Here is a 27531-nt window from a genome sequence, read left to right as displayed (position 1 = left end):
TTTATTTTGCATAATTTGTATTTTATAACGATTGGTAGGCGCTGCAGTGCCCCATAGTTCGATTAAGTAGTCTATATGTGGCTTTACTTATAATATAATATATAAAGAGCCGGACTGACTTAGGGAATCAACGCACACTGCCACGCAGCTCTCCAACTATGGAAGGTAGTTTGGATTTAATAACGTCAGTTTGCGGCTTTCACGTTAAACGATTATCCAATGCAACACCAAGATTTTTTGACTATTTGTTCTAATGATATTTCTATCCATTAATAGTAAGAGGTACAAAATCGTATATTTTCTTTTTTTTCTGTATTGATAGTAAATTTTTAACCAGTTACTTAGCAGTTTAAATCAATTTATGCATCTTTCATGTTTCATCTATATTACTACCGTAGTAAACCAAACTTGTGTCATCTTCATACAGCGTAACATCACCGTTTAGTCCTAACTTGCTAATGTCATTAATGTATATCAAAAATAAAAGTGGCCCAGTATAGATCCTTGGGGCACACCAGAATTTATTGTAGTAGTATCACTGATAAACTTCTTCTTTCCTATCTTGGCTATTTGCTGGCGGTTCTCAAGATTAAGACATTGTAGGAAGAGAGCAAGGAGGCAAATATTTGTGTTTATCTTTAGCAGTCGGATCCATTCGTGGTGTGACGTCATCGTACTGTCGGCAGCCTAGGATTGTAGATGTCGCTACACGGTAGGTATACCATGGTGGGGTACCACAACGGAGGTCAATGAAACGATCAGTTATTTAGAAATTGTTTTATTTTTAATATACATTTTCTGAAATCCATTCACTCAATAATATCGTGAAGATGACTTCCCCCACATTATATACAATCATCGAACATTCGAGTACAAAAATCGAGTTGTGCTGAATATTCCCAAATAAATTAATGACATTATTATATTATGTATAAATAAATAGGTGTAGAGATAATTATTCAAGCGCTATTTGAAAACTTTGAAATGACCAATGAGGGCTATAGGTCGCGATTGGTTTTATATTCTTTCCATTGTGTTTCGCGTTCGTCAATTGGCAATTAAAAGGCAAACTGAAAGACAATGAACAGCGGTTGAATGATCATCCCTTAATACTTTGAAACTTTATCTTAATAAATGTGAAATATCCCATTGTGAGAATTACACTCGATTTCGAGTCGACATTATAATCTAAAATTTCCTTCACAAATTACCAACACCTGGCACTGATTTTTCTTATATGGTTTAAGAGAACCGGATGTGAACCTGTAAGTAAGACTTTATCGTTTTCTCTAACATCTGATTTTTTTTCGAGATAAATGTTTTAAGAAATCACATAGTAAAACAAATGGTCCGCGTAACACTTATAAAATGCGAATACTCGAGACGGTTAACCTAAAAGATGTTTTATATTTAGAGGTCGTAAGAGCCCGCCTCGTCTTTGCCGATGCGTAACACGTACTTGTACAGAAGACCCGAGATCGCTCCACCGGCGAGGGGACCCACCCAGTATACCTGTGCAATTAAAATATATGAGAAACTTACTAATTAGGCCGATCAATAAGTGACTTGTAATAAAATAACAAGGTAATATATTAACTGAGAGGTAAAGAGAAACTAGATTTACATACCCAGGCGAGTGCCTATGCAATACTAATTCCATGCTTTCTGCAAATCTTGAGAAAGTAGCGCATACAATGGACTTTAGTCGTCATTGTATTTGCATAACATAATGGTATGCTGTAATATAATCTTATCGCAATGTAATGGAAATGTAATAGGTTTTCCGCTTTGCCGCTGAAAACGTCGTGGAAATGAACGTCTTACTAGCCTATGGTTGTCTGCTTATAAGGGCACAGTAGTAGCACGATAATCAAGCTGTATATGCATTAATTTAGATGATTAAACTATTTCTGCGTCATATAAATGTGTATGGCAAGTAGGGGAGACCGGGTACAAAAGTAACGGCGGGTCGAAAGTAACAAATGCTCTTTAGATTCATCCAATGCTCGAACACAGCTTCGCCGCCGTCAGGCGATAGCTTAGAGCGCCCCCCTCACTTATAGTTAGTCGCCGCGTACTCCAAGCACTGTTAGGTTGTGTGAGAGGATACTAAGTGTTTTTACAAACCAAAAGTAAGTTTTCCAAATTTTGTTATTTAACGTTTACATAGTCGTAAAAGGATGGTAGTAATCTGAATGTTTGCATATCTATTTTTGATTAGATTGATTGTACATTGTTTAAATTTGTTTTTGTTTAGCACGTTCCGTTTTTAGGTTATATTTCATGTTTCAACAAAAATGAGGAAGGGTACAAAAGTAACATAGCCCTATGGGTACACAAGTAACATGTTACTTTTGTCCCCGTAATGATTTATTACCTTTACTCCAACAGAATGCCGCGACAACGCATAAGAACAACTACACGAGGAACTACCGACACATAAGTGTATAGAAAAGCGGCGGATATTTTTTTTTCTGAAAGGTGGCACGATAGTCAAATGGCTGGTAATGAATGGTTGACGGGTTTTTTAAAACGGCACCAGAGCCTCTCTTTGAGATCTCAGAGTTTCAACGAACATAATGTGAGCAAATTTTTTGATAATCTTGCTGAGGTAATGGATAGGTACAAATTTGAGCCAAAAGATATCTGGAATTTGGATGAGACAGGGGTCCACTGTCCAAAAACTTAGCAAGATTGTTGCTCAAAAAGGAACTAAACAAGTAGGTGCAGTAACCTCAGCAGAACGTGGAAGATTAGTAACTGTTGTTGTTGCGATTAATGCTCAAGGAGGACACATACCTCTTTTTTTCGTATTCCCATTGAAACAATTCCAAGACCACATGATGCTTGAGGGTCTTGTTGGTTGTGCCGTAGCTAGCAATGCTAGTGGATGGATGCAGAATGCAGAACTTTTACTTTTTACATAAATACTTGTTGATTAAACATATAATATTGTATTAATTACCAACCTCTTCTTCTTGTTACTTTCGACCCACACCGTGTTACTTTCGACCTGCCTACGTGGTCGAAAGTAACAACTGACGATTTTTTTTTAACTCTCTGTTATTCATATAAAACACACCATAGTAAAATAAATCGAGCTGCTAGTGTAAAGAAAATAAACTGAATTTATATATGGTTATATTAATTTAATGACAATATTAAAACCTAGCCACAAATTAAGTGTGAAGTACAAAGTGTTACTTTTGTACCCGGTCTCCCCTACGATAAGGTCGTCGAAGCGACAGGAAATTACTTTCACGTGGCTGGATCTATTGCATCCTAGCGCAGTGGTTTTATATATTATGTAGACGCGCTTTCACCTCTCATCGGTCAACATAGCGGACACCAGTTTGGTCAACCGCAACAATCCTAATCTTATCATATATATATTGACATATTTATTAGCGCAATCGCAAATAATAGGTATGTAAGGTCAAACAATTTAGTAAGTGCATGTTATATAGATTACTGTTCGTAAACGAAAGTTAAGTGTAACACCTTAAAATCTTCTGTGTAAGTCACAGCATATACACAAATGCTGAATGATAATTGACGAATCATAGCTCCTATAGGTATAGTGCATCGTTACTTTGCATAGAAACGTGTTTAGGGGGTTCCTAAAATTATGAATGTTTAATTGGAATTTGCAAAGCCAATACTTAAATATAAGAATAAATAGAACAAGATACAAACCCAATGAGAAGTCCAGTTACCCATTACGACGGCCGGGCCGAAGGATCGAGCCGGGTTCATGCTAGAGCCCGTGAATGGAATCTGTAAAGTTAATTCATGACTTGGATAACTAAGATATGCAACAAACATCGACAACTAAAACGTCTACTTACACAGGCGGCGTGACAAGCCGTGATGCTGAGACCGATGGCGAGAGGTCCGGAGCCCTTGAGGTCCGACCTTCCAGCGTCGCATACGCCCTGAACCACCAGTACTAAGACGAATGTGATGAGAGCCTCTACGAGGACAGCCTGCGAATGCATTTAATTAAAAATTACACTTTTTTGTGGCGCAATTTGACTTTTTTTAAACAGCAATTTAAAAAATATATTTATGCTATAATAATGCTTAATCTAGTAATTTTAATTCTCATATTATAAAGAATACAGTTTTGTTTGTACCAATTTTAATTAATTAAATCAATCATACCTGTGCATCGCTGACCCCAGGCCCCGGCAACGTCATCCCAAAGGCGAGAACTCTTTCTTCAGGAACAGCCAACTAAAACAATCGGGTTTTTTTATTATTATATTCCGGGCGCTAGACTCACTCAACTACCGAGTTGCAAAATTTCTATATTAATTTATATAGTTCGTACTTATGGTAAAAGGGAGGGTAGATTATTAATTAATACATTATTTTTTTTATTAATAAATAAATAAAAGTTATAAATGAAAACCAGCAATCAATTGCAGCAAAACATGGCCCGTTTAGAAGCCCCATAAGGAAAATGTTCGTGCAATATATTTCTACAACTTTAAAAGAGGACTTAGACTTTTGACACGGCTTCAGTGTTTTGAAGAGCTAACATCTGTGTTGAGTGATGAAGCCTCATGTCTGCGGACTGTCAAACGCTGGTATTTAGAATTCCAGCGTGGACATACTAGTATGAAGTAGTGCGAAGGACGCCCCAAAATCAGCCTTCACTGAAGATAACATCATTGCTCTGAGAAAACTAATTCTTGAACATCGAGAGATAGAGGCTCTATTAGGCATCCCAGGGACAACCATTTAGAAGATCTTGCATGAAGCACTTGGTGTGAGAAAGCTAGTTTGCTGTTGGATACCGCATCTTCTTTCCGACGATCACAAGGCAGCCCGCGTCAGAAAACTCTGCAAAGGTTCAACCGAAGAAAGTCAAATCACGTCTACGACATCATAAGTGGTGACGAATCCTGATTCCATCATCTGGCACCACGACAACGCAAGCTCACACGGTGCTCGTCAAACGATTGAGTATTTGAGGCAGGATAAAGCCCTAACGATTTCTTTACATTTTCTAAAATTAAGAAAAGTCTTCGTGGTCAAAGATTCCAGTCGGGTGAAGAAGCAGTCGACGCTTTCAAGTCAGCCATTTTGAACACCCCCACTTTAGAGTGGAATAAATGTTATAATAACTAATTTGAGCGAATGGAAAAGGTTAGTAAGCTACGTGGTGATACTGGTGGTGGGGGTACTTTGAAAAACAATAAAAAGTACTAAAAGGTTCTAGTTGTGTTTTTTCTTCAAACGACAAAACTTAAAAGGCCTGCCTTGTATCACTCTCATCAAATTGAAATTGAAACCTATATTTTGAGGAATCAGTATAAATCTGAGTTCATCAGCAGATAATTTCAAATGGCACACTAGAAAAATATTGTTTTTGTGAGAACCGTCAAACCATAGACCGAGATACCGAATACTTGCTAAGTATTTGCAGTAATAAACTGCCAAGAGTAATAATATGAGCACATTGTATCCTTACAGCGTCAAATGTGTGGACGAACATTGTTTGATTGTAATTCAAGTAGGTACCTCACAAATTGAAGACAATTGCAACTTGAAACATTTAGTTAGATCATCGAATCCTCCACAAATATACATCTCACAGTCTTCTTTAACTTGTGCATATTTTTAAGCATTAGCGCACAGACATCGAACGAGTTGCAATTTATAAATGTAATCAGGGCTACAGTAGAAACATTTATATGGAAAAGTTTATTTTTATTAATAATTAGGAATCCATCCTCACTTTTACCATTACAACAGCGCCTGGGCTATTATGAACTATAGATTATGTAGAAAATTTTAAATAATTAATAATTCATTACATACGTACTCGTCCATCTTATTTAAAAATTAAAGTAATAATAATAATGTATAAATTATAATACATGTTTGCAACATAATAATAAAATTTATGAACAAATAAAGCAGATCTACGTCTTCGGGGTAAGCATTGGACGAGTATAATGCAAGTTGCTTGTTTTGCTTGTCTTGTGTTTAAAATGCCCCGTTCTATATTGTAAACTTGTTATATCGTAAGCTGCTATCTACTATATATGATTCAATTCAGACGTTAACAATGGTACGTAGGTGACCCAGTATATTAGCAATGTAGCTATGTTGCAATCGCAACTCGAGATTAAATTATTTTTAATTGCGTACATTACATATTTATAAGGACTACCTACATAGAACATGTAACATCTCCAGAAACACTCTGCCAAACTCCGAGCTAGGGATCGGGCAAGGCAAGACATCGCTCAGCCGAAGCTTAGGGCCGAATCGTGATCAATAAATTCATTAATCCCAGCAAAGTTCAGTACTTTACATACAATTTAATCAATTGATTTGTCGTCAAGTCGAGAGTTTAAAAGCTTATTATGTTCATAAGGTTGGAGAGTCGTTAAGCTCAAATACTCGTATATGATACAGAATTGATTAGAACATTTATCGTCGGGTTTAATGCCTTCACTTCGATTGCACATCTTGCCATTTATCTTATAAAAGTCGTCGAGTGAAGGCCGAGCTCCAATTTGTTCCTTTATTCTAAGATCATCAGTGTCAGGGCGAGCGAGACATTTTTTATCACAGTTAGCGAGCCTGCGCCGTGGCATGTGCTATAAATATAATATTATAAGATATTGGAACGTATAACATACCCTAATAAAAGCCGCGCCGGCGACCGCACCCAGGGCCTGAACTATCACATAGAAGAGAGCTTTGATGAGCTTAATGTCGCCTGAAATGAAGAGACCCGCAGTCACTGCAGGGTTAATGTGTCCACCGGATACATGAGCAATTGCCTGTAACAAAGTATAACCATATTTATATTGAAATTTAAAGACGCATGTGTACAACACAATAAACCATATATTGTGTTATTTCGTAAATACGATTAATTAAAATCTATACTTTTACTTACTATAATATTAATATTTCTATGAGCAATGCCAAAGCTAGCAACAATGCAAATATATACCTCTTCATAATCGGCTGCTTTATCTGATTGCAATGTAATAGCGGTCGACATAAAGATTGTGACCTAGCCGTCGTTGCTCTGACTTAACTAGCCTATAAGTTGAATATTTACGTGCCTCATATGTTACAATGTATTCATCACGTCATAGTTCCCGATTGTGGCTTAAATATAGATAGAGATTTTAATCCTAAATCGCTTTTAAAATCCTTTAAAAGCGGTGTTGAGAGATATCTAAGTCAAAAGTGAACTTACCAGGCCCTCTGAGCTGTTAGTTTCAATGTACCATGGAGCATGGTCCATGTGAACATGTTCTCAAGGGCAGCTACAATCACACGCAACGTATGCGAAAGTCATTTTAAAGCGAAAAACAAATAAGTTGCGTAACACTTTTTGGAAAATCGTTCCAATAACGAATTGGAAACGGGTGCAGAGGATCATAGTCGTGGGCGTCTAGCAAGGTTACACTCTCACTTCATTAAGCATGTGTACATGATATGGTATGAATGAGGAAAATTTGCATTATTTTTATTTACGCCTAATAAATATAGTACAACAAAAGTAAATAAATAAGAAATAAGTAATAATTGTAGGCCCTACTATAGGTAATTATAATGTAGTAGGTCAAACAAAATCACGATTTCGATTTAATTCTCGTATTTCTAGAAGGTATTTGAAAAGGGCTGTCAATAGTTCACTCGATAGTGATCGGACGTGGGCCGGATTCGGGTCACACATGTTCTGTAAATCTATTTAATATAATTATATTCACTTCAGCCATGATAAAGATTTTAATGTTACGTTGAAGTCGATTTCTACGTACCATACAAATTAATTACTAACCAATTAATGTGCACCCGTGGAAAATAATAAAATATCCCTTATTGTTATACGCGTTCATTCTTCTGCGAAAGTTCGAGGCCCGGCCGTGCCCCAATTGAACCGCGATGCCACATCTTCACATGCCATTAATATCGCTCTACAGTAGAGTGGGTGTGCCAAACTTAATCAAAGGTCACTTACAACTCACAATTACTTCTGTGTTTCTAAACAAATTAATAATTTTGTCAGAGATCAAATCTACATTTTAATATTGCGTGTCAAACTCGAAGAGGAAGTTTACGATACACACATACAATAATTTAATTAGTAGGTAACACTCGAACAGTAGTAAATATCGCCAAAACTAACTATTAATCCCCAACTCTACACAATGTGATGGTATATAATATGTATTGCAAAAGTAAAGTCAGGTCAGTTAAATAATAATTTAAGAAATGTTTAGTGGTAAAGTTGAATGCACTTAGTATATCAAATAACTTCAAGAACGGCAATAAAACGAATGGATTTACATTTGCTTTGGGTTACTTTAATGTATGCCTGCTCAGTATTGTAAATACACTTTTGCCATTTAACCCTTAAATTTGGACAAAAGTACCGACTGATGCGAGGCCAAAGTAAATTATAAAAATACAAAGAGAAGAGAAAACTTAACCAATAGGGTCGCACCGTAACTCTTAAATCGTTTCTACATAATATACAATTTGTTAAGAAATTGCATTATAGTTAATAATCTTGATTATGGCAACCGGTTATCACAATATATCAAATGAAGATCCTGTCTTAATTGTATTATTTATGTCAAAGTGCGATAAAAAGTAAAAATAGCCAACATTTGGTGTCACTTGTAGTCCGTGGAACCGAACCATGCGGGTGATTATTTAGTCAATGCCTCTGTTTTTCATTTTCAATCAAAGGCTGTAAGGATTGATAACACCTACCTACTTGACGTATATTATACGAAGCACAATTTACTACGTATACGTAAGCATAAGCTATCATCGAAATGCTACTGCTATTCCATTTAAAAATTGTGTCCGGATAGTAATTACCAACACACTGCTAATCACTTGAAGCAGAATCAATCAATTTCAACTTATTGATGACGATATCTATTTAAAACCAAGCCATTAATACATTTTGCTAACCCAAAATAATAGATTTAGCCTTGCTCGGTCTCGATAATGATTTATTGCTCATTTGACTAAGAAATTAGAATAAGTATCTGCTAATAATACCCTGTGCGGACTACACGGTGGCCTTCTAGGAGAGACGCATACAGTTTCTTCAGAGATCCGCAATGACAAACGTAAAACACAAGACTGCAGGATCACACAGGATCGAAGAAAGTGCCGTGCTCTAGATCATTGGCCGAGACACAGTTTGAGTTCAATGCTCGAGGCAATAAAAAACCAAAATTGGTCGATCAACAAGATTAACAACGAGAATATTTCTGCCGAAATACTTATTAGTCCGATTGATACCATCAACACTTACGGTTTTATGGTTTGTCTGGCTTTCTGTCAATTTTATGTCCTACTAACGGGCACATAATAGATAATAATCAATAATAATAGCAAATTAACTCGTCAGAGAACAATGGGGTAAGGAAGAGACGGACACAATAAAAATTACAATGCTACATTCTCATTGACGTAGGTTAGTCATTCAAATTCAAATTAAATTAAAATAAAAACATATACCTTTATTAAAACGACAAATCAAGGCGTGCAACGTGTAAAGCTATATAAATGCGTTCACTTCCGAGACGCGAATCATTTTATTAATAAAATAAAACTAGAATTGGTCTACACGGAGAAAGTAAAACACTTCTTGCCACTTTCTACTTCTTCAATCTTGATTTCTTTTTCGAACCTTTGAAATTAACTTTGTAACTTGTAGATTATTGTATTGTTTACTGGACAATAATTTGAGCTAAGACTCGATTAAAGTAGGAAACTATAATAGTTCTTTAACTAAAAGTGTTCATAGAATATCAGACTAGCCTTCATTTCTGCCGAGAAACCCACACTGACATCGGCTCCTCGTTTGTTTGTTCCCAAATGTTTTATTTTAGATCCAATCTTATTCTACGTAAATTTACGGATTAAAAATTACGCTTCAATCTCGTCTGAATATAAATTAATAATAAAAAAGTGAAGACAGGCGAGGAGACTTTGTTATACAAAAGCTAATTAATAGGCAGGACGTTCGCATGTAAGCTCGGGGATCTCATAAAGATTAAAGGTGTTTCGCCCTTGAAAATAAAACGAGATGTGATCTTGGGTCAAGTTTATATTCAATATAATGAACCATCAGCTAAAGTGGTCAGTAATCGTAATATTTTGTCAGCTAATTGTAGAGCAAGGATACGGCTTTTAATATTTTTAAGCAAGTGAGAAAATAAGCATTAAAGCGTAGCCCACAGTACGAGTGAATCGAGGACATTTCATTTATCATTTTGGGAGCAAACTAATTAGACCGCAGGCGACAATAAAAATTTATTTTTAATAAAAGTCTGAGAAGGCTTAATATATACATATAGTCGTATATATAGGCCGGGGGTTGCAGACACGAAAACCTTTACACATTGTTTTTCTATCATTAAAACAACATTATATCGAAAATCCAAAGTCCGAAATTGTGATTTCAAAATTGATTTGGCTGGACTGTTACTCTAATATCAGACTTTGAAATCAATACTGTTAATATAGTTTTAAACAAATAATTATTTCGCTTAGATGAAAATTTATATCATGTTTATATATTTTGTTCCATTTTATTTATTAGTTTGAATTTGAAGAAAAAGATAGCAGCGGAACATAATATTATGTAGCATTTATTTAAAATAACTATAATATAACTCCACGGAAGTTACACAACTCGCATGATATATGATAACTTGAAAATTTAGATGATTTCCGTAATTATTACGCGCAAGCCGGACAATTCGCCACGATCACTGCTACTGCTTCGCAACACGTAATATATTCCGTCAATTATGCAATCTTTACGCCAATTCGTCTCAAAGTTCTGTCTATCTCGTTTTGGAGAGACCTCTCCACTCTAATTCCAAATGTGTATCGTCGAATAACTGCTTATAATATAATACATTAATTATTTATTTGTCGAGATAACAATCGATCATTAATTTTACAGGTGTAGGTGGTCTACGTGAGAAGATGCTCAAATAACAAAGAGTCAATGATTGAATTGAACGAACGGACTTCAATCGAGTGACGCGTGCGCATTTTTTATTCCTCTCGGTATTCTTACAATAGAGACGATGTTTCCGCTTGAACAGCAGTTAAAATAACCAAACTATTTTTAAACGAAATCGTTTAATAGTTTTAAATACTTCGAGTAGTGAGAATTGCTTTCATATTTAAATAAATATCTCGCCAATTGATATAATTAAATTAATAAACTGAGCTTTGCGAAAATTATTATCGTCTTCATTTTGTGTTAACACGTTACCTTTGATGGCCAAACTGATGATAAATATTATATCGAAACTTAACATTTCGTTAAATAGTGCTTTTAAAGGGCAAGACGGGTGACGTTATAATTAAGAAATAAATCGTTGATAAAATTATGGGGAAAATCGGACATCGAGCGTCGGAGTTAAGCTGGAGCTTGATTCAATGAGAGCTTTTGACAAGCGAAATTATTCCTTAAATAGAAACGAATCAATTAAGCGTTTAGTTTTGATTTAAATAAATTATGATTGGTAGGGATCTTTCGACGGCCGCGATGCGAGATGCCTAGCCGAGGGCTCGCGTATAAAATAATTAATAAGTGTTGAAACCACATTATGTAGGGCTAATATCGGAGCTGCTTTATCTTGACAACTTTTCGAGTCTCACTTGCGAAATGAAAAATGTCACGGACGGTTATCAAAATTAAAAGGGCATTTCGACCAATTTATGTAGTACATGATTCTTGTAATAATGATTACTGTTTTAAAACCTCGTATTTTATATAGGTACGTAGAAAAAGGCCGACAGCGCACTCGCACGTTAAATATTTGAAAATTGTCTGGCAGAGATGTCAAATAACTATAGGTAAGATGTCGTAATATTTTATTTATACCAACACGCGATAAAATAAATAAAAACAAATACTGTTACATTGAAAGCATAAAGGCATTGTAAAAGCCGTTTTTTAAATATGGTCATCGAAAAGCGTTGAAGAATAAAAAATAATTTAATTAATCTCATTTGCATGGAGAATATATTAAAAAATATAAACTGTATTGAATTATGAATATAATTTAGGTAAGAGGTCGTCGACCTTGGTTGTCGCGTAACTCTCGTGGCACCGAGCTGTCTATACATGCCTTCAATTATCTCAAATCTCGGAATCTCCGATTAAAGGAAGGATTTTAACATAGTGGGAGTTAGAGTCACCGGAGAGCACAATCTGTGGATCTGTCCTCTCAAATGTGCGACAAAAAGTGTCTCATTTATTTAGTTGAACGCTAGCCTTGACCCAATGATCAGATCGTGCTCGTAATTAAAGTGTTTGTGTGAAGTTTATCTAAAACTAACGCTGAAAAGTCACTCAGTGATGTGTAGTCACGATGCGACGATTATACACAAAAAGGTCAAAAAAGTTCAGGACATTTTAACCATATCTCGCCTCCGACATCTTCAACCGTTCCCTTATATAGTTTATGGAAACAAAATTTTGACGAAAACACTCCTTTTTGAACTTTCATAGTATCAAGGATTATTATATAAATAAATTATTCTAGACGATTTGTTCACCATTCGCAGAACAAACGTGATCATTAATCACTTCACAATCCACATGTCTTACGCTTAAAAGCCAATTTTACTCCTAACAGGTAGGTAGGTAGGTATAGCATAATGCGTTCTGCGAACTGTGCCTGCTTTACAAGAAGATTGTGGTTAAACATCGATATTTCCCTTAAGTCGTCAGAAAGTGCCAGAACATATACCTAGTCAATTATAAAATTAATTTTATTTTTTGAACAATACTTACTGATTTGACAATAATTTGTTTGAAATCTGAATAACGTTTTGTTTTTATTACAAATTCAAAGCGAACAACACCAACAAAAGTTAAAAAGGACAAAATATGGTAAATTCGGACGAAGTTTGTTATGACAAATTCAGCTGTATTCTCTGGATTAAATTGCGCTAGCTCACGACTCTTGCGCAACCTGTCAATCACGGATTACCATCACAATGATGTGACTGTCGTGCGATACCAATGTCACTAAATAACACGCATAGAACTAATTTTTCCTGCTTATCCATTATTTACGGAAATTTAAGAAAATAAAAATAACATAACAACGACAGAAGAAGCCATTGTTTCAATATAAAAGATGTTAACTTTTGTTTTTTGTTTCAATTATTTTAAAATCCCAATTTTCATCAGCATAAAATTAGCCAGAAACAGAGAAGGGAAGCTGTCGGTAAAGAATCAGTTGTAAGATTACGTTGATAGCTAGAGAACAATAGATTACCGTCAAAGGTCAAAGGAAAACCAGAAAACTAATTAATAAACAATTAAATATTTGTTTCTTGTAAGATAACAATTTAAATTACGTGATTCTTGTGTGTTGCCAGGTCGACTTAATATAAGAAAAAAATATATTTTGTAGGAAATAATGCACAAACTGTTATTATGTCATGTGAAACATAAAATATATAACATTTTTAGATCACATCCCGTTTCTAATGAAAAACCATATTTCAAGATCTCAAATAAAACACTAATTTTCGGATTAAATATGTGCCTGGCATAATGGTATCCAACCACTTTGTCACAGTTATATCAAGCATTTGATCAATTTGCGCAACAGCTGAGGTTAAGCAGGCGTGACATACCTACTACATTATATGGATATCATAGTGTATGTACAGATGGAGTATTCGTGACCAATCAAGCCGATAACATTCTCCGATAGTGTTTAACGACGATATGTTACCAAATCATAACAACGAATTTTTTTATTTATCTGAAAGGGTTATTAATCGGCAAATAGTATTAAATGAAATGGTTTCAATTATTCTCTGGTAACTCAATGAATAGTTGGACTTTTGTGAATATTAATATCTGTCGATACAATTAGCAACGGCAAAGAGCTCCCCGTGTACTCGTGTGATCGTGTGTCAAGGTTTACTCCGTCTATTTTGCATATTGACATTTGAATGATATTGAACGGTACATGTGTTACATTTAACACACGAACGATCACGGGTCCGCGACCGCGTGAGAGAGGCCGAACGGATATATTGCTCTAATCTCAATTATTAATTGGATTTAGTTAGATAAGTTGAAATATTAAATCTATGGACTTTCTTTCTTTATGGATACGTATGTGATCATTTTCTCATAGCCTGATGGCATTGTTGACGCAACAGGTAGTTCCTTGTCCAAATGAATTTGCAATATTAAGTTGTGTGTTTTCACAATCGGTCAGTTATAAGTGATAACTGGAAACTATCTTTAAAGTTATTCGACGTGTCACGTCGTTAAGTTGCAAGCTTTATTAAACATTTCCGAGTGTAAAGTTAAATCATACAAATACTCTCCAATAGGCTAACCTAACCTGCACAATCGATCCAACGAGAAGGCCAAAAGCCAAAGCGATGCTGGTGACTTTTGGAGCATTGCTCTCTGTGATGGCGATGCAGGCTGCCACGCCGATGGAGGTGAGAAGGAATGTTCCCAAGAGCTCGGCTATCAGCTGCCTCCATATCAGTTTGTTGTCAGTCACGTCTGAGAGACCAATGATGGAACTCGTCCCTGGAAGAACGTTTTAATATTTGTAGAATGAGGTACGAAACAATGTGAATTAACTTTGCATATCATCATTTCAAACGATAATTCTAGATTCTAGAGGCATCTCTCTTAATATAATAAGGATTATAAAATATTACTATATCGTATTACAAATAACACCAAGCCATGCGCAAGAACATTGAACGAAGTATGCGGGTGTCAATCACTATAAGTAATCTTTTTATCAATTACAAAGAATGTTTAAAGTATGATAATAAAATATTGTCTCTTTAAACCTTTTGAAACAATTAAATAAATACTAAACTTGTTTTTAAGAACACGGTCAAGAACACTTTATATTTAACTAATAAATACATATGTTCTTTAAATACAACATCCGCCGTAAAATACCGCCCTACACGTATTCTTGGTACGGTTTTCAATACATTTAAATAGTGTTCTTCATCCCACATTCTTCATTTAAATGTACAAATTTTTCATTCGATATATATGAGATTGATCGATAAGGGAGAGCTGTCCATTTTGAGTTTAAGTTCTACATTTAATAGAACTGCTTTGAGACCCATAACAACAACTGTACAACAATTGTTTCATTCTCAAGACAATATCTAATTAAAACGATAATATGCGTAGTTTCCTTTTGTTATCGAATGTTTTATAAATAAAACGTATTAATCACGGGGTACGTTATCGTATTGAGAAAACATTAAATACAAAAGAAATCGAAGAAATTAATATAAGTCAATTGATACATAAGATTAAATTACAACACATTATTCTATCTTCTATTGCGCCTACTCTTTAAACTCGTAATATAATAAAAAAACATACCTATATTTTACGTGTTTTTGTAAAATTTACAGAAAATAATTATAAACATTTCAAGTAACCAAACATGTTCGATATTTAATATGTATTGTAATTCTACATTTGGGCTTTAACAAGAATCATATGTTTAAATCTATTATTACGTACACTAATCGGCTTTTATGGTCACGGCCATCATTCCTCCATTTCCTTCCATTAATAACAATATATTTGAATAACGATGGTTTTGATGAGATAAGATGAAGATAGATTTATTTAATTTTATTCCACATTTTAATCTGGGGAAAAACTTACAGGTTTCTAAAATTAAATTTATTTCTTCCTCATTCAAAAAATACATTTTTTTTAGATTTTATAAATGTAAATTTAATTGAAAATAAAAATATGCACAAAGAATTTTATGCCAGCAATCGCACTCATTTGCCAGCAGAACAATTTCAATAGCTCCCTTAATAAAAACAAATTACATTAAACGCTACTAAAAGAGTTATATTAACGTTTCGAAACTTACGTTTCTGCATTTCATCCATCGCATAATCTGTTTTCATTTTGACTCTGTTTGATATCACTATAAAGTCCACTGACCCACAACTTGGCACTTCAATCGAAAGATTCCGAAAGCGAGTAGGAAGGCTGCGCCGCGCAACCTGCACTACCTTTCTGCTTCGCTACACTGGACCAAGTGTGACTGCACGGGGATGGCAGGTGTACACTTTTATTTTGAATTTCTCATGTGTTTACAAAACTATACGAGACATTCTTTAGACTATACACCAACTTCTATAGTACAACGCGCGAAAGAACTATTCTCACTATTTTATTGTTGTTATGATTCGTAGTTGTCGCATAAGCGTTGTTGGTCTTTAGAAAAGTGGTGAGCTATTATTTAAAGAGAGTGGTTTTGATATTACTCAGTATAATATTCTTCTATTACACGTTACATATGGTGTGTTAGTTGCTTCGGACTGATTTAGTTTTTCAATATACGTAATTTTATATATTTATTTTATAATAGGCAAATCTTTACCAATTCACAATTTTATTACCTAACGTGTTGTTCTTTAATAGATATTAGTAGCAATCTATGTTAAAAATACATTTACTATGCGATCATAATGTATACGGTAATTAAAAGAATATTATTTACTTATTTAATCACCTAGACAGTCTTCTACTTCAGACTCTAAAAATGTTAAGATAAAACAATGAATACTTTTATAAATTAAATAACGTAAACGGGCGAACTTGTTAAATATATACCTATTATTTTTAACTTAATCCAGGTTCCGTAGGACTATTTTTTTAAATATTATAGTGAAATCAGTAGCAATTGTTTATTCTGTACCAGAACCGTGGCCCGAGGATATTAACCAGCTTGGCATCGTGTCAGCACTTTTGTGCCAAATGTTAGTGTTAACTTAAATCTCAAATAATGGAAGTCACGATTAGGGGACTTAACGCGAAGTTACCAACAATGCGCCATGAACCTAAATCATGATAATTTTTAAATGTTATAATTAGAACGTTCCTTAGTTGTATTTACCATCCTGTTTAAGGGCATCGCCCGGGAGGACCAGATGTTGGAACCTGTCTGTGTCTCACATGATGTATTATGAAGGAAGAAGGAATGGAGCTTTAACCTAGGTATTAATCATATGATGATTGCGCTATATTTCATGCGCTATTAACTATTATAACCTAATTCATCTAATATAATAAAGTAAAAATTTGTGGACTCATTTTATAGAAAACTGGCTGCGGCCGGCATTGGACAATCGCCTAATTTTCTAAAAACGAGCTATTCTAACCATACATCTCATTCACTTTATACCTTCAATTTTAATACATTTGTAAGAGATTATCTCGAAATGAAAAGTAACGAGCAACTCGCATGAAACAAGTTGTTTATTCCCAGATTTTATTATGAACGCCTATTCCCGTATCCCAATCATATTATCGCCGAAACAAGGACCAAATGGATTCGAATAAGAGTCACATTAATTTGTTTGACAAATGAATATTTAGAGTGGATTCGATTCGTTTAATGCGTATTATCAAGAGATAAAAGACACAATACACGATAATTAACAAAACGGAGAAACAAGAGACACCACACAAGTACAGAACCTGAAGAAACTCGTAATTTTCTTTCTAATATGGTGATTATAGGTATTTTGATACAATTTGATACAAATGAGGACAGGTAAGCCAAAACTCAGCCGTGTAGGAAGTGGCGTACAGTCTATGTGATCGCTTAGAAGATCTTCTACCCGAAATTCTTAACCAATTTTCTTATGTTTTAACCAAGTCGAAACCAAGGTCGCTATGTGTTTAAAAGGCCTACGGGTCATAAAATACACTTTATAGGTGTATGTTATCGGTTGTAAAAATTCAGTAGCTGCTGTATGTTTTGTGATAAGCACTGTTGTCTCAGCCTCGGCTTGTTAAAACATTGAATGTTTACCACTAGATAGCTATTATTAGGCCAGGCCACGTATTTCAGGAGGAGAACTAATTACTGTCTATTAATTAGTTAACTGTTCACGAATTTAAATCAAATTTATAATTTAACGTCAACTTTATTTAATAAACAAAGTAACCACATATATATTGACTACGATGTTTGAAGATTCCGATTCGCAAAATTAACCAAAACATTGTCAGTACGTAAAAGGTTCTGATAAGACAATTGCTCCTGACTCCATTAACCGCTTTCAGTTTGATGGATCGAGTGTTTGAGTGGCCTTCATTTGTTTTATTTAGCTCGAATCAATTGATTGATATTCCACTCGATTTAAATTATTCAACGATTATCAAGGACACATGGCCCTATTATATACTATGTAACTAATAAAATACACATTAGTTGGTAACTTTTTGATTATAAGTTATAGATAAAGTATCCATCCCTCATAATTTAAATAATATACAGAGGTATATAAATATTTTGTCGCCGAATAATAGTGTGAATTAGAGAAGCAAACACGAGGTGGAAAAATTATAGCGGCCGTGACAATGACAATCGCAATTCCATGCTAAGTGTCTAAATTGATGTCTCAGTTCCCCAGCCGTGATCATGGGCCATTGCTACACTACTAGAAGATATAACCTATACTGTGCAGATTGTACAGGTAGTGAAAGTAAACCTATAAATTCATATGAATTCACATTGAAGACCGTAACACATGCGTAACCTAAACCTTCGCGGTGTCGCCGTAACAAATGTTATTTAGCAGCCTTGTGCTGTGTCATTGTTTGTTCACTTGTGTTACTCATTTAAATCGAAACCATTGTCATATAATACCGATTCCCAATTATTTGCTGTTTTCGGAAATTCATTAAGATTACAAACAGAAAAACTTTTGAGAGACATCCGTGGTCTACGTGATGACACCGAAGTCGACAGTGCACTTATAAATGTTGTAATTTGTGAGAGGAAAGGCAAAAACCCTACCTGATGTTCTGATTAAGAAATATTTTTAGACACAGGATCATTGAAATTGTTTTCTTAAACATGAATTGCCGAAAGAAAAAAATATTTCTAATATTGTTCTGTGCATATTTACATAATAACAAATATATATTTTATGTTCTCTTTAACACACAAATTTTAATAAAACTTACTTAGTTCTTGTGAACAGCAAAAAAATAATATGTAAACAGTTTTTGCTCAGAAAGATTAAAATCTTAATACGTCTAGGAAATAACAGGCGTCCACCTGCTTATTTACATCTGATTGTAATTCTAGGAAGAGCAAAGAACAATGGTATATTTAAAAATACCCAAATTATCTAACTCTACTACGCATTGTATTTCAATTTGGTCAATTTATATTTATTATCTAAAAATATTGTAATCAGCAACACGGAAATCAGTTTTTTATTGCTTAATAAGTACCTTAGTAGGTACCTGAGCATAGCAGACAGTGAACAGATTTGTGTTTGCACACAGAAAGATACTCCTGGTTACCTAGGTCCTGGCACTAAGGACAGTTAATCGAGGCTTAAAATATGGACTTAAGGGTAAGCACGTAATTTAATAGTGTGACAAGCGGTTTGAACACATTTTTCCTGTCAAAAGTTGGAGCAGATTCAAAAGGAAATTACGCCAAATCGGCGTCAAGTTCTCCCAATATTCTACGAAATGTTGAAACAAAACGTCGAGGGCCAAATGTCAATTCAAAAAGTCTCTTTAACTTCATAGTCATAAAGTTGACAAAGAGTTCTAAAAAATGTTGATCTGAAATCGTGATTAGCGTTGGCACGAGCAGTCTGGCCGAAAGATTGACTCACCGGAATTTGAAATAATGAAGCTGTGAACAAAAAATTGTTTTCGAAAAGTACAGGTTTTAACTACAATTAAAGCAAAACACCGTACACCTACATAACAAATAATTAACATCTACTTACTACGATAATAATTAATATTTCATGTAATTGTGTTCGTTAGGATTTTACAAAATATTTCCCAAAATTTAGTTTTAGATACTCATTAAAATAGTTAAACTATGTTTTATTGAAAAATATGGCAAACGAAAGTAAAAAGGTGTGCAATCGTTAAACGTTAAACAATTCAACGATATTATGGTCAACTATTTCATGAAACGATTAATTCTACAATCTGTCCGCGGCATACAAATTTATACTGTTAATAAATTATTTATAATATTCCTTGTTACGCCGCCGTTTCTCGATAGTGCCATAAACACGAATTACACTCTTTTAATAACCACTTCATTCATATTTAGCTAAAAGGCTTTAGATGCTTCCGTTAGTTCATAAAATCCTCTTTTCTGTGTCGGTATTTTAAAGTTTAAACTATTGATTACCGAACGATACAGAGGCATCTTTGCATAACACTACATTTATATCATTAGCACTAGATACTTCTAAATATTATGTCTTCAAGGGAAAGGGAACTATTACTTTCACGGTTTGATCCTTTCACTGATGCCTTAGAGATATAAATTTATTATGAACCATACAACATACGAATTTGAGTATAATTTCAAATAACTATTATTTATATACATTGGTGCGCTTCCGCATACCTCTCAATTAAAGCCTTCGCAATATTTGATAGGATTTCCTAATAAAGTAATTGAAGTAAATTAAAGCAACATCTTCTAAATCGAACCTTATTTATATACTTACATATTATAACCTAAATATTTACGAGGGGTGTTCAATAAATAGTGATAATGGAAAACCTTTTACTTGGAAAGAAAATAATTAATACGGCCAGACATTAGATATAAATAAAATAAAAAGAATTAATTCTCTTTTATTTAAAAAAAATAGTCATTTGTTTGCGTCGTGTCGGAACGTGTTCTTAAAAATGGATAAAATATCTGTGCTTAAATAATTTCACTATGGAGCTGGTAAGTGACCGTTGTGACCGAACAAGTTGTTAAAAAAGAAATCATTGTCTTAGCGGATCGTCGTGATACTGTTTGTTTTATATTAGAAGAAATGACGATTTAGAAGATTTGGGCTGGGTGCCAAGAATGCTTTCTGACTCGCAGAAACAAATAACACTGACAATTTCACTCAACAAAACTCTTTGGGTTTGTTACAACAAGATCTTGACCGATTTTTGGCTCGATTCATTACTATGGACGAAACATTCACCATCACAATTATGATCCGGACACAGCAAACTCGCTAAAGTTATCTTGTTTCACCAATTGATCCTCCATATTCGGATATAGCTCCTAATGATTTCTACTTATTAACATCTCAGGGGCGGTAAATTTGAAGATGATACCGGGTTTTTTAAGAAATCAGGAAGAAGATTTTTTTTAAACAGGAATTTCAGCTTAAGAAAAACGATATACATAGTGTATAAATCTGAATCTATTTTTTAGGAAACTAAGAGAAAAAAGTTAAGTTTATATCCAGTACCTAAACATTAGTTTTTCCAAGCATCGATGCAACTCCAGAGATTCAATGAATAATACCACCCTTATTTAAGAATAGAATCGCATTATCGATAGTAAATATAAAGTTAATAAGAAAATAGTAACTTATTGCCAGCACCGTGAATAATTAGTTAATTACGGGTTATTCCACCGTCGGACACGAGTTCAATTACTAAAAAGGACAAAACAATGACTACTAACGAAAAACAATGACTATTAAAAAAAGTTATTTTAAGAATGCCGAAAGTCGAATTGGTGATGCAAACGACTTTGAATGCCTGATGAAATATACAAATCATAAATAAAAAAATATATTTCAATGCTATAATTAATAAAAAGTACAACAGACAGTACAACAGAAAGTACGACAGACAAATGCGTGTACAGTAAACGTATTGATAGTTTAAAAAAACTTTTTTTTTATTTGAAGTATTATTACTGGCATAATAGTTATATTGAATAATAATACACCAAAGGATGTAAAAGTACTACCAATTTCGAACTTCGAGTGATTTTTTAAAACGATTAAAGTGATTGATTAATGATTTGCAATATAGACCAGTGCACTCTGTCTTTTTGGTGCATGCAAAACGTCACAAGGCTCCCCATGCTGGCTTACCAATGAGGGGCACTCGGGAGGCCCTGGTGGGAGGGGCAACTGCTGGCCTGGCGTTTGCATTGCCCGTTTCTACATCTGTAATCATATATATTGTTAAATAAAATATCGAGTCTATAAAGTATAGGATTTCCTTTTCATTTTTAAATATACTACACACGATATTTCTGTGTCATTGAGTTTTTTGCTTATATGTTTACATAAAATTGTTCACCATATTGTAAGGTATAATGATATTACATAAAATATTATAGATGATCATGCGCATGAAATACACCCTCTGATAAGATACAAAATCATTTGCCATTTGTAAGCTCTCCGTCAAGGCATGCATCTCTGCAGGCGCCACTATATTTTCCCTGGCCTCCGGCCAGGCGACAGGAATTACCTGCTTATAAATGTCCCTTAAATTTCTTAAATAAACGTAATAAATAAGCAAAACCTCAAAAGAAGAATCATGTTCGGACTACATAAATTAATGGAACTCAGAAATGAGCCACAATTATTTATAGATATCACTTATTTGTGTAAGAATTTATCACTCGTGTATGATACATATTAATTGGTTCATTATATGCACACAGCGAAATAAATGCCTTTATTGTGTCATTGTTACAAGTTATATATATATACATTTATGGTAAATTATTTATATTTAACGATAATTATTTTGCCCTTGGAAAAGTCAGAAATAAATATTATTTCTCGTTCGTGAAAATCCTTGTTCGCAGGCGAAACAATCAAGGATATGATTCACTGCAAAGCCAAAGCAGCACTTCAAACCTGGATAAAGTCTTCCGAGCGAATTGTCAGGCTTGATTTATCCATTGGCATGCGTAATATAAAGGAATTACCAAAGACATGTACTGAATACAAATAACAATATCATTATTTACGTGTTTATACATTATTTACTATTTTATTTAACGTTTATACATTACCAATTTTTATTGAACAGGCGCGTTGCCGGCCTTTTAAGAATTGGCACGACAGATAAGATCTTAAAGGACATTTTTATATTTGAACTAAAGAAGTGTTTTACCTCACTACAAAAATTACAGCGACTAAAATTGAACACTCTCTGAATATACAGAATGGGTATAATTAGTATTAGGTAACTTTCGTTGTTATTGAAACGATCTTATTAAAACTTGCATGTTGATAAGAAGTCAGCATCTTTTAAATAATATAAATAAAGAGATACGCGAGCATGCAGCACCCAAATTAATAGAGAATTTGACAATCGACATACCAGCTTTGGCAACCATTACTGCAATTTCGTCTTCATCCACAAAGCCATCGTGATTTGAAATAGTCTCGTATTTCGAAGAAACTGCAGCTTTAAAAAATTTGTATTTCAACGTTCAAACGTTTTGAGCGTTAGAACACGAATCAACAAATAAACTCATGTCGAAATCAGAGGTCAAAACCCACAAAGAGTTGTTGCCACCGGATTATTATTGTCCTATAAAATTCAGAAAATTTAAAATTGGCAAATTGTTCCAAAACAGCATTGGGTCAACGTACCAATCAGAACTCTGTGCCAAATGAAAATAATTTTATTTGGTTTTCTGGCTAGATGTTAATTTTAGTCTTGTAACAAATATTTATGCATAATTACGATGAAAAACCTTTTAGTATTATCGGGAGCACCGAAAAGTATTGTTATTCGGGATTTAATGCCGTGTGCATTTCTAAATAGATTGGTTATTTTGGAAAATACAGCATACTAAAAAATTCTATAATTCAAGTGCGCTAATTAAAATATTATTATTAATAGTATATTATATTAATTATGTACAAAGCTTCTATTATACTATACTTGGTTAGCGAATATCACCCGCGTGAATTCGATAAATAAACTAACCATCAACATTTTAGTATAGATTTAATTAATGCACGCGTGTACGATTTTATCTTTCAAGATACAGGCGTGTAAAACAACAAATTACTCAAATTTATGATAGTTTTCGGATAATGCGTACAATATTGATAAAATCATTATTGATTGCATTTATCAATAATGATGGATATCCAGACGAGGCTATTAGCTAAGCAGCTAATAATCAATAGCTACAGAGATCGCCAGCGGTGAATCTATCAGGAATAAGATAGCAAACACAAAGAAGCAATATAACCCTTAATTTGTTTGTTTAGTATTGAACGGTACGAAAATAAACTTAAACAGTTAATTTACATATTATAACATAAGTGGGCGCGGCATTCTCTTTTGCTTTTTATTTAATTTCTTTTATTAATTGCTCAAAACGTCGAGTTATATAAATAACGTTGTTAGTTCGCGTTTTTATTAGTAAAAACAGACTTTAAAATTTAAAAATTATTTTCAATAAGAAAAACTTAATTCAGAACACGCGTTTTTTATGTTAAATGCGTCTTCGCCTGCATTCATATAAATAAGGAGGAGGTAGGTAGGTTAGGATAACATACATTCTTTGCTACTTTCAATCTTATTTAAGTTTTCCAATCGATCCCGTTCTTTGTTCGATTTTATTAAAAACTATATCCAAAATTCATTGAAATAAGGCAATAATGTTGTTTTGAATTTTCTTGTTAATCTTCGCTATTTGATGATAAGTTATTACTATTTAAAACAATATTTTCGATTTACCTCCATTTTGGAACTCGTGCCGGGTCGCTGAGTCAAAATTCGTGAGTATATATTGTGTTGACAGACATTGTAGGTCTGCACATTTATATGTATTTACAATATCGGAAAATTAGCATCAGTATCACTATTATGTGATACATATTTATTTTAGTTACGGCATACATAACTCTGTACCCGGCAATAAATTATATCGGAGCAAAATATGCTGAATTTCTATAGTTTTCGACTTCCATAAAACAATAATCGTGATAAACAGTGAGCGGAATTACCTGATATCATGACGATATATGATGAAAGGAATAATTCGAGATAACCGTAAATACCTCGTCAAGTCATTTTAAATGTACGATTTATTCCAGAATTCATTTTGCGAAAAATGGGAATCAAACTAAGAAAATGCTGAAGTGAAACAATGATTAAAAGAATGTTTAAATTTTAAAGGGTAATTATTGTAAAGTAATATTTAAAATAACGCCGTTTGAAAAAGTTTTTTCTTCTATAGCCCGCATTAAATTTGAAAACATCTAAATAATACAGACTCTCCTAGAATTAATAGTTTTTTTTGGATAAATTATAGTTTTATACAAACACAACAAAAAGAATACGGTTGAATAACTTGAACTAAACCTTCTTTGCTTCAATTTGTGAAAAAAATACGCAATATTAATTATACCACTCATGAACATCTATATAATATATAACTAAAAGTGTCCAATACTTACTTTGAACATCCTTAGAAGCCATTTCGTTTGGATCACGACACCGCGTTTGCGCACCTCCGTAGACGACTGCTACGTTGCTACGAATCGATTCGATACGAAAGTAAAGACAATAATAATTATTTTTGGGCGCGTGTGACTTGCGCACTGACCGAACTCGAAGTGATTCTGTTCCCGGACTGTTTTGCTACAGTTGATAAGTTGCGAATTAAGTCAAGAGGAAAGGCAGGCTCCGTCATTGACGACGTCAACTCCAACAACGCCTAAACATGTCACCAAACATCGGTTTGCATCTTTGTTCATTTTCATCAATTCTTATTAAGCTGTTGATTCAATTTAAGGGGCTTTCCTGAACGACCAAAGTAATAAGCTCGACCACAATCTAAATTCCTCGTTTGAGGTTTGAGGTATGTTTATTTAATAACATTCCAAGTATCAGAATAGGATTTATTTTAATTTGAGTTAATAAATAACGATGTCTCAGCTTCAAACTTACTATTAAAACCACTTTGGTTAAGGAAACTAACATTGAATATAATTTTGTTTATTTTACTCTATAAAGTATATATATTAGAGAGTGAATCCACATGTCAGTAATTTTTTCAAAAATGTGTGGCTTAATCCTTAAAATATTTTTAAATCGATAAGGACAATATCTGCTCTTTATATCAGCCTATCTTATCACTTTCACGGGTTTTACCTTAGACAAATGGCAGGTAAAAGAATAGAGTTATTGTTTATAATTTAAAGTCGCAAAATGTAGGACCCAATTATGGGAACTTAATAATTATTATTATTTTGGTGCCATTGTTTTATAGGTACATGTTATAAACCTGTGACTTTAGATTACTGAACATTTTACCCGACTATGAAAGCCCGAAAGGAAAATTTTGTTTAATTCAATGCTTCAATGCAATTAATGCTCATATACATCATGATACGTCGTTTCAAGTAAAAATGAAAAGAGGGGTTTTGTGTTGGATGAACACCACTTTAATATGTCAAATAAATGTTACTGAGATTTTTTCGTATAGCATACAGTCGAGCTTTGTCCCATTCTTGGCGATCGCAACGCATAAAACTTTCTCCTTATACATTTAAACTTAACGAATAATTTGCTTATTTAAGCGTTAATAATCAACACTTTATGTAATTAAAGTCTTAAATTCCATCGTGGCGTCTCGACAAGTACATTGAATGTTATCTAAAGTGAAATAAAAACGCCCGACTGACTTAACAACCTATTGTTTTTTGTATAAACAAAATTATTATAAGCAGATTTTTGTATTAAACGAATAGCAGACTTCTTAATAGAATAATAACCACTAAGGTTTACAAAGTTATTTATTAAGGGGAATTACATTGTTGACAGTGGCTGCTTTTAATAGATATCAAATCATCGGTTTTCGGAAATCCAATAATGAATTGTGACAATAAGGGAAACGTCGCGACGGTTACTAAGTGAAGTCTATATTGTTTTGAAGCTGAAATAAAAATCCCGACCCAATCCAGTTTGACAATCGACTAAAATTTTACAATCCTGCTTCAAGCTAATTCTATTGATCCAATTCCATTAAAGCGTATCTCCAATGCCTTGAATATGATAAAGCAACAACTACTATTTTTATGATGTGTTTTATTAGTTTATAAAGAAAAAGAAGATAAATAAAGATATAGTATCGACGGGATTACGATAAAACGTGTAAATGTGACACGAAATCCATCTAAGGATTATTTAAGGGAGCAATTAGGATAAGATAAATATTATATTTAATATCGTATAGTAGCATAGTGAATTGTACTGAATATTAAAATTAAATCTTATCAGTCTTAGCGTTATATTTATTATACTCAGTAAGTAATTGACATTTTATAAGTTTGATTGCATTGTTTGGTGTCACTGAGTATGTTGTCAATAGTTTCGAATGAGATGTCATGAAATGCATTGAGTTCGAGCGAATAATAATAATGTCTTTGTAATTAGCTTATTAAGTCAATAAATTGCCAAGCAACTGATATCGATAAATAAAATTTATGTTATTCTCGACTTAAATGATTGAAGTAGACATAAATAGTATTATTTCTCTTTTTTGTAATTCAATAAAATGAAAAGGTACCTATTTGTTGTACAATGATTATTTATATTCTTCCTTTAACTAGACATAGAAGATTTATTATTACTTATTTCCTTGGTACTCTATTATACGCCCTCGTGCATTATCT

The 27531-nt window shown here is 33.6% G+C and overlaps 1 protein-coding gene across 4 annotated transcripts; it reads right to left on the bottom strand.

Moving 5' to 3' along the window:
* Positions 1-762: 762 nt before the first annotated feature.
* LOC125063305 (aquaporin AQPAe.a) lies at positions 763-25489 on the bottom strand. 4 transcript variants are annotated; one of them, XM_047669704.1, is made up of 9 exons: positions 25312-25489; positions 23213-23299; positions 21964-22038; positions 14403-14599; positions 6660-6803; positions 4165-4236; positions 3849-3986; positions 3697-3777; positions 763-1512 (listed from the first exon to the last, which is right to left on the bottom strand). In XM_047669704.1, exons 1-9 carry the CDS (start codon positions 25331-25333, stop codon positions 1411-1413), a joined length of 918 nt encoding a protein of 305 aa, XP_047525660.1. In that variant the 5' UTR covers positions 25334-25489; the 3' UTR covers positions 763-1410. The 4 variants fall into 4 exon arrangements, with proteins under 4 accessions (XP_047525660.1, XP_047525661.1, XP_047525663.1 ...); XM_047669705.1 differs by having other exon boundaries at positions 23213-23293; XM_047669707.1 differs by lacking the exons at positions 21964-22038; positions 23213-23299 and having other exon boundaries at positions 25312-25487.
* Between the last annotated feature and the right edge of the window lie 2042 nt (positions 25490-27531).

Source organism: Pieris napi, chromosome 3, assembly GCF_905475465.1.
Source record: "Pieris napi chromosome 3, ilPieNapi1.2, whole genome shotgun sequence".
Classification (NCBI taxonomy): domain Eukaryota; kingdom Metazoa; phylum Arthropoda; class Insecta; order Lepidoptera; family Pieridae; genus Pieris; species Pieris napi.
Note: the sequence above shows the minus strand (reverse complement) of the source record. Positions and strands in the feature narration are given on the sequence as shown.

What these genes read in the sequence shown, in the direction of transcription:
- LOC125063305 (XM_047669704.1), bottom strand. Translation starts at nt 25,333, where the DNA reads ATGGCTTCTAAGGATGTTCAAA. An exon ending in AGTAATGGTTGCCAAAGCTG is followed by an intron (nt 22,039 to 23,212) that starts GTATGTCGATTG and finishes ATATGATTACAG; the next exon opens with ATGTAGAAACGGGCAATGCA. An exon ending in CGGCTTGTCACGCCGCCTGT is followed by an intron (nt 3,778 to 3,848) that starts GTAAGTAGACGT and finishes TTAACTTTACAG; the next exon opens with ATTCCATTCACGGGCTCTAG.